This window comes from Symphalangus syndactylus, chromosome 3, assembly GCF_028878055.3.
Source record: "Symphalangus syndactylus isolate Jambi chromosome 3, NHGRI_mSymSyn1-v2.1_pri, whole genome shotgun sequence".
Classification (NCBI taxonomy): domain Eukaryota; kingdom Metazoa; phylum Chordata; class Mammalia; order Primates; family Hylobatidae; genus Symphalangus; species Symphalangus syndactylus.
This window is the reverse complement of record NC_072425.2, coordinates 137,889,232-137,904,645: the sequence shown is the minus strand read 5'-3', so window position 1 is coordinate 137,904,645 and position 15,414 is coordinate 137,889,232. Positions and strand designations below refer to the sequence as shown.

Here is a 15,414-nt window from a genome sequence, read left to right as displayed (position 1 = left end):
GCCACCACGCCCAGTCCCTCAACCTTCCCAATGTCTCAATCTGGATTCTACACACATCAGGCCTCAAGGGTTTGTGGGCCTGCGCCTGCCATTCTGAGCTCCTCATACACGTGTGTCAATGTGTCCATCTCCCTCACTGGATCATAAACGGCCTTGAGATCAGGGGTCATGTCTATTCAGCCCTGGCAAAAAGAAATTGCTCATTAGATGTTTGCTCAAGTGAACTGAAATGATCCCAAATGAGTCCAGTGGAACTGAATTATGGTCTTACCAGCGGCTATGGCCTGGGGATTTCCTGGGATCTAGGAATTGGTCTTTTGTTCCCTATGAAGCGTGCCCTGCTCAGTAGAGATGGAAATCATTTATAAAGGGCCTCAGCTCTGGAACCCCTGTACGCTGATCCTGCAGGCCTAGGCCATCTGAGCAGTTTGCAGGAGGCACAGGAAGGGAGGGAGATGCGTTTACCTATTCCTCCCAGGCAGTGGAGGAGTTGGAAGGCTCAGCTGCTGGAATAAAAGGCCATAATGGGGTGTGGTGGCCCCATGGAGGGACTTCTTCCTCTCAAAATGTCAGCACTGGCATGGATTGGAGACCCCTTAGAAGCCCAGGCTGGACGGGGGTGGTGGGGTGAGGGGCGTCATGGAACTTACTCCTTTCCCCTTTCCTGTGTCTTCACAGGCTCCCTCCTCCGGACAGAGCAGTTGAGGGAGGGGAGGGTGCGGCTGTGTCGCAGATGGTTCAGAGGGGCTAATGGTAAGTGCCACTGACTGCAGCCCCCTGGAGGAAAGGAGCAGCTTCCTGGATGGACCCAGGGGGCCAGGTCGTCCTGCCTGACAGTGAGGAGCTGCTCAGTGCTCTCTGGGCCCAGATGGCAAACAACCCTGGCCCCACGGGGCTCACAGAGATGTGCACTGCGGAGGGCTGGGAGAACTCAGAGTCCTTCACATGGAAGCACTTCCCGATGCTGCAGCCTGAATGGAGCAGAGGGTGCAGTCTCCCTCTGAGCCTGTTTATACTGCACAGAGTACACGTGAAGCCCTGGCCATCCCAGGGCAAGGCAAACAATTGCCTCATCACTTCCAAAGAACCATCTCCTCTCTTGTGCCAAAGCTGTCCGGAACGCATTCCATTCTGAACTCTCTGGGAGTAGACAGGGGACTAAATGGATTGGCCTTGCTGGCCCTCGAGCCAAGGAAGAAAGTGTGTGACGGCGGGAGTGCCACGCCCCATGACGGGCCCCCTGGTGTCCAAGAACTCCAGACAGCCATCACCTCTCCTCACCAACAGCGTATGACGCAAAGCCTTCACCTGGTCCCAAGCTACCGTGCAAGCAGCAATACCATTTACTGGGGCTTTCCAAGTGCCAGGCACACATGTCACCTGAATCCCTACAACAACCCTGAGAGGGAGGAGTCACTATATGAATTCTACTACTACTAAGTAACATTTAAGCACCATCTCATTTAATCTTCCCAACAGCCTCATGAAGTGAGAACTCTTCTTATTCCCATTTTACAGAGGAGAGCTGTCAGGCATAGGAGAGAAACCCAGGGTGCTGGTAGAGCCAGGATTAGAATCCTGGTGCATTGAACTCCAAAACCGGCTCTACACTGAAGCCAGGCTCTCTCCTCTGCCCCCACGTACACTCTGTTTCAGCCATACTGTCTGTCACTGCATCCCAGTGTATCCCATTTTCTTCCTTCCTTAAGCCTTTGCTCATGCTATTATGCCATCTACCCAGATGCCTTCTTCTCTCTCTTCATCAATCAAAATTCTAAGGTCTGGCCAGGGGCCTCACCTGACCCCACAGCCTGCTCCGCCTGTCTCCTAGTTCTGACCTCCTGCTCCCCTGTCTGTGCCACTCATTGGCACGTTCTCTGGAGAGCCACCTAAGATGGTGTCATTTTGCAGATGTGTACATCTGAACTTCTTCCTGGAGAAGATCTTGAACCTCAGTTTCCCCATCTGTAAAATGAAGGGGTTGGACCAGATGATTTCTAAGTACAGCAATTCAATGCATGACTGAGCCCACCTCATGCCTATGATGTGAGTGGCTCCGAGAAGGGGAGTAAGGAATGTTTGCTGAATGACTCATCACTATTTGTATGCCTTTCTCTTCTGGCTTCTTACTTTTTTTTCCTTAAGCCGACTTCAATTGATTCTGTTGAACTGAAGGAGGGATGCTAGCCCTCACTTCTTAGAGGCAGCTCTGAATCACCAGAGGTCATGCTCGTGGAGACTGTGAGAAGCTCGGAAGCTTGTGCAGGAGGTGCAGCCATGTGGAGCTAGAACACTATGCACCGGGCACTGGAGCCACAAGAGGCCCGGATAACCAGGGCGCCTCTAGTTTCAAGGGGAAACTGTGTGGACAGCTGATAGCATGCTTGGCCTCACAAACTGAGGCACAGGGGAGGGGTCGACAGGGAAGCTACTGCTTCTGGGTCTGCAGGAAATTAAACCTCAAACTGGCTCCAGCAGCAGCAGGGACAGGGCCTCAGGTTGTTTGAATGGTAAAGGGTGGCGCTTAGTTAAGCTCTAATTCATTAGCCGCAGGAGAAACGCGGATCTCTAGGAACAGAGGAGGTAGCTTGTGGTAGCTCCCTGCAGAACAAAGGCTGAGGTTCAGATAAGACACGGAAGGGAAAGAAGGAAGGGCCAGGTGGGACAGGAGCTGACCTAATAGGTCTTGTCCATCTCTGTTATTTTAGATCTGTGGGCTGTGTGGAAGGAGTTGGAAAGTCAAACACCAAGAGCCTGAGGCAATAATGGTGGAAGGGCAGAGGTGGGGGATGTCAGATGCAGGCTGGAGAAAGCTTTACAAGTGACCCTCACTTTAAATAAACCCATTATATGAAAATCTGTCTATTTGAACCCAAGAGAACAGGGGGTGATTTTCTCCTCATATCTTTCCAGTTTCCAGGCTGGCTATTAATTAATGCCCCGTGTGATACTTTCCATCTCAGAGCCTCGCTTTCAACCATCAGACGAGGGGGCTGACCTCTGGCTTCCAGCATCGTTAGCTTCTTTACACTTCATAATCTTTGATTCTTGAAATAACCATTGCTTCCCTCAACTGACTCTCCCACCCTGAATAGGATTCATTAAGTGTGATGTGGACGGAGCTTTCTGAAATCCCTGTTACTCAAAGTAAGGCACAACTGTGCCCTGTTGGAGTGCTACAGCCCCAGCTTCAATCAGAACCTCTGCTTTCCACAATCAAAGACATCATCACTAGGGTCTCTTTCATCCCCCTGAAGCAGAGTCCCTGGCCACAGGGTGACAGGTGTAGGGTTAGGGCAATTGTCCAGGGCCTCAGAGCCACTTGCATTTTTTTAAATTAATGATGCGAATTAGCCCTGGGCCACTAGCCCAGGGCAAACCACGGCCTTTGGCATCGGGCAGCAGCTGGCTTGAGGTGGCTCACCACAACTTTTAAAAGGCTCAGAGCTATCAGATGCATCAAGCCCAGAAAACTGGAAGAAGAAGGGGAATATCCAATTACGATGGATGCTGACATTAGGCAGGCCACTCGAGAACAGCCCTGGAGACAGTGCTGCCACATAAGCAGGGCTGAACTTTGAAACAAGAGAGAGGGGGAGGCTGGTAATTAGTTGGGAGGAAGCCTGTTCAAATGTGGGGTGAGAGAATAAAGCCAACAACAAAAGCCACAGCTGCCACTTCCTGAAGGCCTGCTACATGCGGTGCCAAGCGTTTCTCCTACACTGTTCCCAGTGACCCTATGAGGTGATGCTACCATCGCTCCCATTTTATGAATGAGGAAACAGAGGCACAAAATGGCTAAACAGCCTGTCTACATCACACAGCTAATACATGGGAGACTCAGGATTTAATGCTGGTCAGTCTGGTTCTAAAACCCATGCTCTGAATTTTTATACCACACAGCCTCGCCAAAGTAGGGATCACAGAGCTGTGGGGTCTCCTCCACCCAGAGATCCTGTCTCCCTCCTCCCTTCCCCAAATACTGTCGCTGCCCCACCCTGCAATAGCCAACAGGTGGTAGGTGCTTAAGCCACAACCCACCTGCCCTCTTACTTTGGGAGGGAAAGAACTGGGCTGGAACCTTTCAATGAACCTTACCTGGGTAGTGTTTAAAACCCACTGTGGAGGAGCACTCTGGCTTCAGGTGAAAAGCCTTTGGAGTGGGAAGATCCAGAAGTCCCCTTTCCTAACAAATGCTAATCGTACCTCAAACACACTGAGATGTAAAAACTGAACTGAGGGCCACTTGCTAAGAAAATACCTGGTGCCTAAAAGAAGCCCATTAAAAAGATGTCCAAAGTTCTATAAGGTGGAATAAAGATATCTGTTTCCTTTATTCCCCTGATTCATCTGGCTCAATGTTTTACATATATTGACTTTACTAAGTCAGGCTGCATGGGTCATTAAAAGAGGAAATTTACATCTGCTAACGATGCCATCCATGACGGGCAAATCTTGGCTCCCTCATTTCTGCCAGAGAAGCCCTGAAGAACTGAGAAGAGAGGGGCTGGCTTTTCAAAGTATGGACTACTAAACTATTTCGAAATCTGGACCCTTGTCTGAGACCTGCCCCACTGGACAAGGAAACACTGTGGACTGGACTGGGGGTTCACAAGGAGTTGTTGCTAGCATTTCTCATTTCATTTGCAAGATACTGGGAAATCTGAATGTTCCTTCCATTATACTGGAAATTAACCTCTATGACAACTAGGATTCTTGTCTGCTCCCTGCTGAATCCTCATGGCCTAGAATAAAATATAACAGGCACTCACTAAACACTTATTGACTGAATGAATAAATGAGGGACTATTTTGGCCCTTGTTCCTCCATGCCTTCTTGGGGAGGAATCTGTGCCTATAGATCCTGTTGGCCTCAATGGCCCTGTTCTATATGGTATGGCCCTCCCTCAGTCATAGGACCAGGAGGGACCGGGAGCAGACCCTCTGTCCAAGGGTAGTTATTAGGCAGCCTGGCCAACACCTGCAACTTGTAAGACTGGCCACACTGCAAGATGAGCTGGTCCAGTCGGAGCCAGACCTTGGGGATGCACATTAAGAGGCACTGGGGGAAGCTGCTCCTGATGTGCACCCTAAAGACAGACTGAAAGCTACCTGAGGGCAGGAGCACATCTATCTTATTTCCTGCTTTGTTCCCAATGCCTGATATCCTGAATTATGCCTGAGATAGAGTCAATGCTCAATAAAAGTTTCTGAATGAATAAACAGAGAGTAAATCAGGTCTGGGTAGTCATTATGGACAAGTACATGATGAATAAACCAGGGAACCCAAACTAAGAGAGAGGGAAGAGCCTGGATCCAACACCACAGGAGCATGAAGGAAGCTGTGAGAGGGAGAAAGGCTGGGGAGTCTCCAGAGCCACTGCCTGCATCGCTTCTTACCTTTTCTGGATCTCACAACACCCCACATGTGATGTTTGGGCCGGTGTGGATGTACTGATTTTCTTGCAACCCTAATAGCCCAGGCAGGAGCATTACTGGATCCTCAGATGGAAGAACAGATGTATTTGAGCAAGTTGTTCTTTTGTTTTGTTTACTTATTTTTGCCACTGAGTATGGTCAAAGGTTGAAACAGGTTAGAAAGGGAGGAGACGGGGACTCTTCAAAGTCTTAGGGAATAGATACTATTGTCTCTGATTTGAGGGGCTCTTCTCCTGCCCTCTGAACTGGAGCTGTTCCATTTCCAGCTTAGCCACAAGCCACTAGCCCACTAACTTGGGCCTAGTCTTGTAAAGTTGTCAGGGTAATACAAACAACAGGCCGGAGGACTGTAGGGAGGTATCATGGACTGTGCTGGGCACACACGGTCCAGGACCAGCTCAGCCATTGTGGTCTGGCAAATGATTCAATGGCTTTGAGCCTCAGTTTCTTTTCTAAAGTGGAAGTGATAACACTTAACTCTTAGGTGAGAATCAAAAGCAGTACCCAGCGCATAGTTGGGACTCCATATGTGTGACTTGAGCGACCTACTATGTATGCCTGTAAAACACCGCAATTCACAGATTTTCCTACATTTAAAAAAATTTAAATCTCACAATAGGCCGGGTGCAGTGGCTCATGCCTATAATCCCAGCACTTTGGGAGGCTGAGGTAGGCAGATCACTTGGGGTCAGGAGTTTAAGACCAACCTGGCCAACATGGCGAAACCCTGTATCTACTAAAAATACAAAAATTAGCCGGGCATGGTGGCACACACCTGTAATCTCAGCTACTGGGGAGGCTGAGGCACGAGAATCACTTGAACACGGGAGGCAGAGGTTGCAGTGAGCTGAGATCGCGCAACTGCATTCCAGCCTGGGCGACAGAGCAAGACTCTGCTTAAAAAACAAAACAAAACAAAACACCTCACAACAACCTAACAACCTGCAAGATTTGCAAAATAGAGCCTAGTATTCCTATTTTAAAGATGAAGAAACTGAGGTTTGGATAGGATAGGATAAGTGGCTTAGTGACTTATCTGAGGTTACCCAGAGAGTGAGTGGTCAAATTCCATCCCAAGTCCCAGTTTCTCCCACAACACCGCCCTTAGCATAAGGAAGCGAGGTAAGCAGTCAGATGTGTAATGGCTAAGACACCCTTGGGCTGGCCGTCTCTCTTATCACACACGAGATTTCATTCAGGGACTTGTGGACAAAATGTCCAGAAGATGAATGAATCAATATATAAAGCAATGAATGAGTGGATGAATGAATGAATGGGTATCCTGTCTTAATTCTACTCCACACGTGATTCGCAACAAAACCTGGGAATCTCATCCAGGCTGAGAGCTTCACAGGACCTCCTGGTTCAAGTTCCTCTCCTTCCTCTGGAAATAGCGATATCAGATATCTCAGAGGCCTGGTGACTGATGGGTGCAGCTTACACCACTGCTCATCCATCCCCTGCCAGCAGAGGAAGAGGCAGCCCTGCCCAGTCTACGTACTGGTTTCTGCAGTCTCGTACTCGCTGTCTCTGAGAAGCTCAAAGATGTCCACTTCGACCTTGGCCTTGCCCAGCCTCTCAGGAGCGCGGTTGATGCGGTTCTTGGCCAGGGTGATGGAGAGCCGCTCCCCTCTGCTGCACTCCATGGGGTCGTCCAAGATAGCAGCTGTGGGCAGGCAACCACACGGAGACAATTGGTACTCCACCGCTACTGTCACCCTCCTCCTTCTCCAGCTTCCCCCTGCTGCCACCTTCCTCTTCTAGGCAGTGCCCCAAGTCCCTCTCCATCCTGCCTTGCTCAGAACCGTCCCCCAGAGCAGGTTCTCTCCAAGCTTAAGGGTCTTGGTTTGCAGCCAGGTGTAGAAGTGAATTCTAATGTGGATGCATGCCTCAGGAACCCTGTAATACCAGAGCAGGCCACTAGGGGTCCTGTCTGCACGAAGACCCCAGGTGCGGGCATCCTGATACTTGGATACCTGTCTGCAAGCAGGCATTGTGCAAAGTGAGGCGGGTAATGGCTGTCCTTTGAAATGGTATTCTGAACATATGAGAAACTCTCCCTGAGGTGAGAGAGGGTTAAAGGATGCCAGGTCTGTGAGGGAGGGCTGTGGCCTCAAGGAGCAGCTGCCAGACACTGCTGAATGCTGGCTCCCCAGGCTCTGACACCGATGGGCCATGCCACCAAAGAGAGCTACTTAGTTTCTCTGAACCTCTTTTCCTCACTGAACATTAGAAAGAGTAGGACAGCCTCACAGGGTTGGTGTGAGGATTCACTAAGATAACGTATGGAAGTGGCACAGCACACAGATTTAATCAGCGTGACTTATTCAGTGTGGATGACTGCAGTGGTGTAATACGAACAGTTGCCCAACTTCTGGGAGCAGTGTTAAGGATAAGTGTTATGGTATCACAAACAACTGCCTTCCAATCCCAGCTCCAGCCCTCCACAGCTCTGGGACCTCAGTTGCCTTGCTTTTAGGAAGTGGAGAGAGCCTTGGGCTATTGTGAAGATTACAGGATATGGCATGGGCTCAACACAGGATCTTGCACACAGTAGGCACTCAATAAATCTAGCTATGAGATTCTTAATTCTCTTGATGGAGATGTTAAAAAAATGAAGATCACACAAAAACTTGTACACAAATATACATAGCAGCATTATTCATAATTGCCAAAAAGAAACCCAAATGTCCATAGACTGATAAATAAAATGTGGTTTACCCATACAATGGAATATTACTCAACAATAAAAAATAACAGGTACTGATACATGCTACAATATGAATGAACCTTAAAAACATTATGCTAAGTGTGGCTGGACACATGTCTCATGCCTGTAATCCCAACATTTTGGAAGGCTGAGGCGGGCAGATCACTTGAGGTCAGGAGTTCGAGACCAGCCTGGCCAATATGGTGAAACTCTGTCTCTACTAAAAACGCAAAAATTAGCCAGGTGTGGTGGCATGACGTCTGTAATCCCAGCTACTCGGGAGGCTGAGGTAGGAGAATCACTTGAACCCAGGAAGTAGAGATTGCAGTGAGCTGAGATAGTGTCACTGCACTCTGGCCTGGGCGACAGAGCGAGACTCCATCTGAAAAAACAAACAAACCATTAGGCTAAGTAAAAAAAGCCAGACACACACAAAAAATACATATTGGACAGTTCCACGCATATGAAATGTCCAGAATAGCTGAATCCACAGAGGCAGAAAGATTTGTGGTTGCCTAGGGTTGGGAGAAATGGGGAGTGTCTGCTAATGCATGTGGTGTTCTTTTCGGGGGTGATGAAATGTTCCTAAAATTGTGATAATAGTTTCACTACTCTGTGAATATACAAAAAAAAAAAACCACTGAATTATACACTTTAAGTGAATTATGTGGTATGCAAGTTATATCTCAATAAAGGCATTATATTAAAAGGAATATCAACCTTATCTTTCAGAGGTTGAGAACTCAGAAAAGCAACACAGGGAATCAAGCCAAATACATTTCACTGACATGTGGCCCTTGAATGTCTGCGTGGACACAGAGATCCAGGTTCTATGCTGTCTTTTCTGTGTATTGCTCCATACTCACTGTAATCCATCCCACAAACCCAAAATCAGGACACAGAATACTGCAAAGCATTTCTTCCTTGATTTATGGATTTATTTACATGCATAACTTCATTGAATAATAAAAGTTAAATGTCATTTACTCAGGTTGGCCATGCATGGGGTTACAGAGATACATCCCAAGTCCGAGGCAATCAAGTGGACTTCTGGGAATTAACTAGCAAAGTCCACGCACACCTGGGGTGATTAGCCACCTGCAGAAGTGACCAGAGCACCATAAATCTGACTGAAGAGCCTGGGAACATTTAAATCACCCCCACACCCCGACCTGTGGGAAGCACGACCAGAATGAGATGGCTACTGAGAAAGCAGAAACCAAGACAGTCACACTGCGGCATAAGAGAATGACGACCTTGGAACTAGAAAGGAAGCGGGGCAGCCTAGAGGAATGCTTCTCAAATGGTGCTCCCTGGCAGGCCCCTGGGCTCCTCCAAGAAGTGGAGGGGAGGCTGCCTGGGGTCTCCAGCCCCACACCAGCTCCAACCTTCACAATTCCACCTGCATCCGTTTTAGGGGTTGGGGTTCCACATGAGAGTTGATGTGGGAAAAAATGTTTTGCTATTAAAAATATAATAAGTGCCAGGCACAGTGAATCACACCTGTAATCCCAGCACTTTGGGAGGCTGAGGCAGATGAATCACCTGAGGTCACGAGTTTGAGACCAACCTGATCAACATGGAGAAACCTCATCTCTACTAGAAATACAAAAAAAAAAAAAAAAAAAAGGCAGGCATTTGTAATCCCAGCTACTCAGGAGGCTGAGGCAGGAGAATCACTTGAACCCGGGAGGTGGAGGTTGCAGTGAGCCGAGATCATGCCATTGCACTCCAGCCTGGGCAACAACAGCAAAACTCTGTCACAAAATAAATATATAAAATAGGAAAAAATTAGCCAAGCTGTAGAACAAGGAAAAGAGACATCTACAATATCAGGAACTGGCAGTGCCATCCAGCATGAGTTGGACAGACACTGGATCCCTGACACATGAGCTTTACATTAAGCTACAATGTCAGCATAACCAGTTAGTGGACACTCACTTCATCTCTGCAACAAGTCCCTGAGGTGGATGTTTTATCTTCACTTTGACATGAGGAATTGGAGGTCAGAGAGGTCGTGATCTGCCTGTTCTCACAGGTTTGAAGCATGACAGAGGAGGGAGGTGAGCCCAGGTCAGCCCGACTCCAGACCTTGCACCCTGACCAAGCTTGTCTTCCTTCTTATAAAAACTCAAGGATTTGCTGCTAAGCAGGGGGTGCACTAGGGAGCGTGCATGAGGCTTCTAGGGACTGTAAAGGAAGCCTCCATTTACAGACTGTCAATGAACCCTAAAACACCAATAGCAACAGACTTGCCCCTGGACCACTGAAAACTCCCTCAGGTAACTCCCTCTCCTCCCTTCTCCCTGTCCTCCCTCCACCCCAGTGAGATGGTGTTCAGACTGCGGAGGCAGCTATCCTTCCCTTTGGGCTAAATAAGTTCACTGTTACCAACGTTTCCATCTACAACCTACTAACTATTTAACAATCACTTGTAATAAGATAAATAAGGTAGTAAAATAATCTCTCACAAAATGAGCATGTCCCCTGTGGGCCTGGGAACTGGGAATGTTTTGATGTAGTTGTTCATGTTTCAGAGTCACGCTGGGCCTGCCTCTGCCTCATCATGTACAAAGGCCACAATTACCCCTGTACCACAGGAGGCAGCACACACCAAAGGGTCTGCTCTGGAGCCTAGCAGTTCCACCTATTCCCATTTTGTTTTGGCAAAGTAAACATTCAAGAGTGTGCTATGGACTTCAGCAGGTCCCCCCAAATTCATATACTGAAGTTCTAACCCCCAATATTACTGCCTTAAAAAATAGGGTCTGTAGGACAAAACTAAGGTTAAATAAGATCATTAGGATGGGACCTCGATCTGATAGGATCAGTGTCCTTATAAGAAGAGACACCAGTGCCTCACGCCTGTAATCCCAGAACTTTGGGAGGCCGAGGCGGGCAGATCACTTGACGTCAGGAGTTCAACACCAGCCTGGCCAACATGGTGAAATCCTGTCTCTACTAAAAATACAAAAAAATTACCCAGGCATGGTGGTGTGTGCCTGTAATCCCAGCTACTGCGGAGAGTGAGGCACGAGAACCGCTTGAACCCAGGAGGCAGATGTTGCAGTGAGCCAACAGGGTCACGGCACCACACTCCAGCCTGGTCGACAGAATGAGATTGTCTCAAAAAAACAAAACAAAACAAAAAACAAAACAAAACAAAACAAAAACAAAACCTGGCACAGTGGCTCACACCTGTAATCCAGCACTTTGGGAGTCTGAGGCAGATGGATTACCTGCATGAGGTCAGGAATTCGAGACCATCCTGGCCAACGTGGTGAAACTCCATCTCTACTAAAAATACAACAAATAGCCAGGTGTGGTGTTGGGCACCTGTAATCCCAGCTACTCGGGAGACTGAGGCAGGAAAACCAGGAGGCAGAGGTTGCAGTGAGCCGAGATTGTGCCACTGCACTCCAGCCTAGGCGACAACAGGGCAAGACTCCATCTCCAAAAAAAAAAAAAAAGAGAGAGAGAGACAGCAGAGCTCACTCTCTTTTTCTCTCCACCACGTGAGGATAGAACAAGATGGCTACCTGCAAACCAGGGAGAGGGTCCTCATCAGGAAGCGAATTGCCTGACACCATGACCTTGGACTCTCAGCCTCCAGAACACTGAGAAACATTTCTGCTGGGTAAGCCACCCAGTCTGTGGTATTTTGCTATGGCAGCCTGGACACCAGTCTGCCATGTAACAGCATACAGTCAGCTCACAGAGCATCACTGCACACACCTTGAGACAGAGGGAAAATGAGCAGGTGGGAAAAAGGGAACGTGCGAATCTTCTATTAACAGGAGGATGAGGTCCTCTCTTCACCCCATTCCTCTTTCCCTGCCCACAGCATCTAATGCAGAACTCTGTGCTTAAAGTTATTAGGCAGGTCATTGCCAACTCACTAACATCTAAAATCCTGTCCTCTCTACCTCCCAACCCCCGTGCCATTCAGGGACCACTTTTCATTAGGTTTTCGACAGTGATTCATGTTTGGCTGGAAATGGCCTCAACCAGTGGTTGGTTGGCATAAAACATACGAGGATAAGAATAATTAGGATGACAACAGGTACCCAGACTCCAGAGCTGTGGACATCAAAGACAAGGTAGAGGCTCAGGCACTCTTGGGACACCAGAGAAACATGTCCTCAGCAGGCAGTTTCCAAACAGCACGCTTCTTCAGTAGTCCCAGGAGTTGGGACCAGATGGATGAAGGAGAGCAGCTTGCTCAAGACTTAATGTGCAGCGAACGCTCATAGCCTGCACTGCGTCCCCCAGGCCTGGCTGCCTGGCTGGGCTGGGACGCTCGGAGTCCCCAGCTGCTGCCTAATGAGGAACAATATGATCCAGCACATCCTCCAGCCCCAGAGACTGCCCTGCAGAGAAGCCCCGAGCCACAGTGAGGCTGGGAGGTCTGGAGCCACAGCAAAGGCAGGGCTGAGATAGGGAGATGCATTCAGAGACCCGGGCTTCCCCCTCTTTCCATCCATGGGGCCTCAGTGCACAATGACTCTTCCAACCCAGGTGGACTCAGGATGCCTCCGGCATGCCCAGGAAGCCAGGATCCCCTGCATTTCCATTGAGCCTTTCTCCCCATGAGCCCCAAGCACTTCACCCTCTGCCCAGTTCTGAGTTCTAAGGCTTATGCCAAGAAAAGGGGAGCCGCTTGATTGTGCCCTTCTCCACCCCCAAACTCCTCTCCATATTCTTGTCCCATGCTTGTGTCAACACTAGAGGGGACTCCTCCCCACTGCGGCCCCTTCCAGCTCACCCCTAATCAGTGTGGCCATGGCGACCCCGAGAGGGCATACAGCCACTGACCCGCTCAAGGACCTCAGAACCCCCCCACTCTCTGAAGAGCTATCCCAGTTGAGTCTCTGGCATGGCCTCAGGCCCCTTCTGTCCTGTCTGGCTTCCACATACCTCCACGGTCACAGCATCCCCTCCACCCCCAACAAGGTGACAGAGCCTCCATGTACAGTCCTGGACTGGCCCATTAACTCTTCTCCATGCCTTTGCCAATGCTGTCCCTGTCCCCTGTTCTCCCTTTCCCTACCAGGGCTCTTCTCTCCCTCAGGCGCCTCTTCCAGGAAGCCCTCTCTGACCCCCTAGCCACAGTGCTCTCTTTCTCCTTGGATTTCCCGAGAAACACCCACCACTCAAACAGGCTATTCCTTGCACACCGCCTTGGAGGGGTACTTATCCTTCCATCTGTACCTGTGAGTTCCCTCAACTGCTTGTATAATCTACCCTCCATATCTGTGGGTTCTACATCTGCAGATTCAAGCAACCGTGGATTGAAAATATTCAGGAAAAGGCCGGGTGTGGTGGCTCATGCCTGTAATCCAGCACTTTGGGAGGCCGAGGTGGGCGGATCACGAGGTCAGGAGATCAAGACCATCCTGGCTAACACGGTGAAACCCCCTCTGTACTAAAAATACAAAAAATAAGCCAGGCGTGGTGGTGGGCGCATGTAGTCCCAGCTACTCTGGAGGCTGAAGCAGGAGAATGGCGTGAACACGGGAGGCGGAGTTTGCAGTGAGCTGAGATCGCACCACTGCACTCCAGCCTGGGCGACAGAGCGAGACTCCGTCTCAAAAAAAAAAAAAAAAAATTTTTTCAGGAAAAAAAACCAAAAAATAACAATACAATAATAAAAATAACACCAATAAAAATACAGTATAGCAACTATTTGCATAACACTTATACTGTATTAGGTATTAGAAGTAATCTAGAGATGATTTAAAGTATATGGGAGGATGTGCATAAGTTACATGCAAATACTATGCATTTTACACAAGGGACTCGAGTGTCCCTGATTTTAGTATCCAAGGGAAGTCCTGGAACCAATCCCCAGTGGATACTGAGAGATGGCTGTACTTAAAACAACCCAGAGTAATCCTTCTTTCCTTTGAATCTTCCCAAACTCCCCATCCCAAATTAATTTCCCCTTCCTTTGAACTCCCACAGAAATTCCTCTGTACCCTTCATTGGACACAAGCCACTTTTTCATTATGCTGATTTGTCTATCTTTTCAGCTCCTTCAGCGTGAGGACCACACCTGATTCATCTCCATAGCTGCACAATTCTGGACACAGTAGGCCCTTAATGAATGGTTGCTGAGTGAATGAATAATTCAAGGCCGCTTGTCTTTTCATCCCCTACAGCCAGTAGTAGACGTGGCGCCTGGCAATGGTGCAGTCAGCATTAGGCGATGAGTGGACAGACAGCAGCCCCCACACACGGGGTCCCCAGGGTGGATGACCCGCCAGAGGCCTCCAGGGTCCCCCTGGGGTGGCTGCTCTCTTCCTGCTCCCTGGGTAAACTGGACTGGGGCTGGTTCTCCCTCCACAAATTCTCAGCAGCCCAGAAGTGACCTGTCAGGTTGGAAAAGCAGCCTCCTTAATCCCTCCGTTCTTCCAGAGCCTCGCTGCTGAAGATTTCCGTGCACTTCGGTAACTCTTACCCTTTTCGGGGGTAAAATAAAGAGGTTTTACTGGAGAGTCTTTATAGTCAGTATCTATAACACTGCCTGTGGCCGTGTGGCTCAGCCGGATAGAGCCCTGTGTTAACATGAAAAAGTGATGGTTTGCACCTTGGGGAGCGCGTTAGCTCTGCTCCCCAGCTGACCCTGGCTGCTCGCTCTCAGAGGCCCAGCCACAGCCCATCCCATCACTCATCTGGCACCTCTGTCCTCTGTGTCCCGCTCTTCAGCCCCTTGTCCTTGGTCATCCCTCTTGCTGGAGGAAATCACATCACTGTGCAGGCCGCTCCCGCCACCAACTCGTACCTTCGTTCCCACCTGGGGCACCAGGCTGGGCCACTACCAGCCTTGGAGCTTGCTCAGCCAGCTCCTCCCACACCACAGACCCTTAGCATCGGCTGGGGCTGCCATTACAAGGCACCACAGACTGGAAGGCTTAAACAACCGGAATTCCTTTTCTCACAATTCTGGAGGCTGGAAGTCTAAGATCAAGGCGTGGGCAGGACTGGTTTCCTCCAAGACCTCTCTCCTTGGTGTGCGGATGGCACCTTCTCCCTGCACCTGCACGTGGTCTTTCTTCCCTCTGTGCCTGCCTGTGTGCTGAGCTCCTCTTCATGTAGACAGAAGTCGAACTGGATTCGGGACAAACCTAACAACCTCGTTTTAACTTTCTTACCTCAACACCAAATAGAGTCACATTCTGACGTCTTAGCGGGTAGGGCTTCAATATAGAAATTATGGAGAGGAGACAACGTAGCCCCTAAAACCGCCCTTTACCTCTATCCATC

At 49.2% G+C, this 15,414-nt stretch overlaps 1 protein-coding gene across 1 annotated transcript in view; it reads right to left on the bottom strand.

Moving 5' to 3' along the window:
* GRIK4 (glutamate ionotropic receptor kainate type subunit 4) overlaps window positions 1–15,414 on the bottom strand; it is a 342,581-nt gene that overhangs the window by 178,815 nt on the left and 148,352 nt on the right. Inside the window, 1 exon segment of the mRNA XM_063636591.1 lies at window positions 6,940–7,104. Coding sequence (XP_063492661.1) covers window positions 6,940–7,104 — 165 coding nt within the window.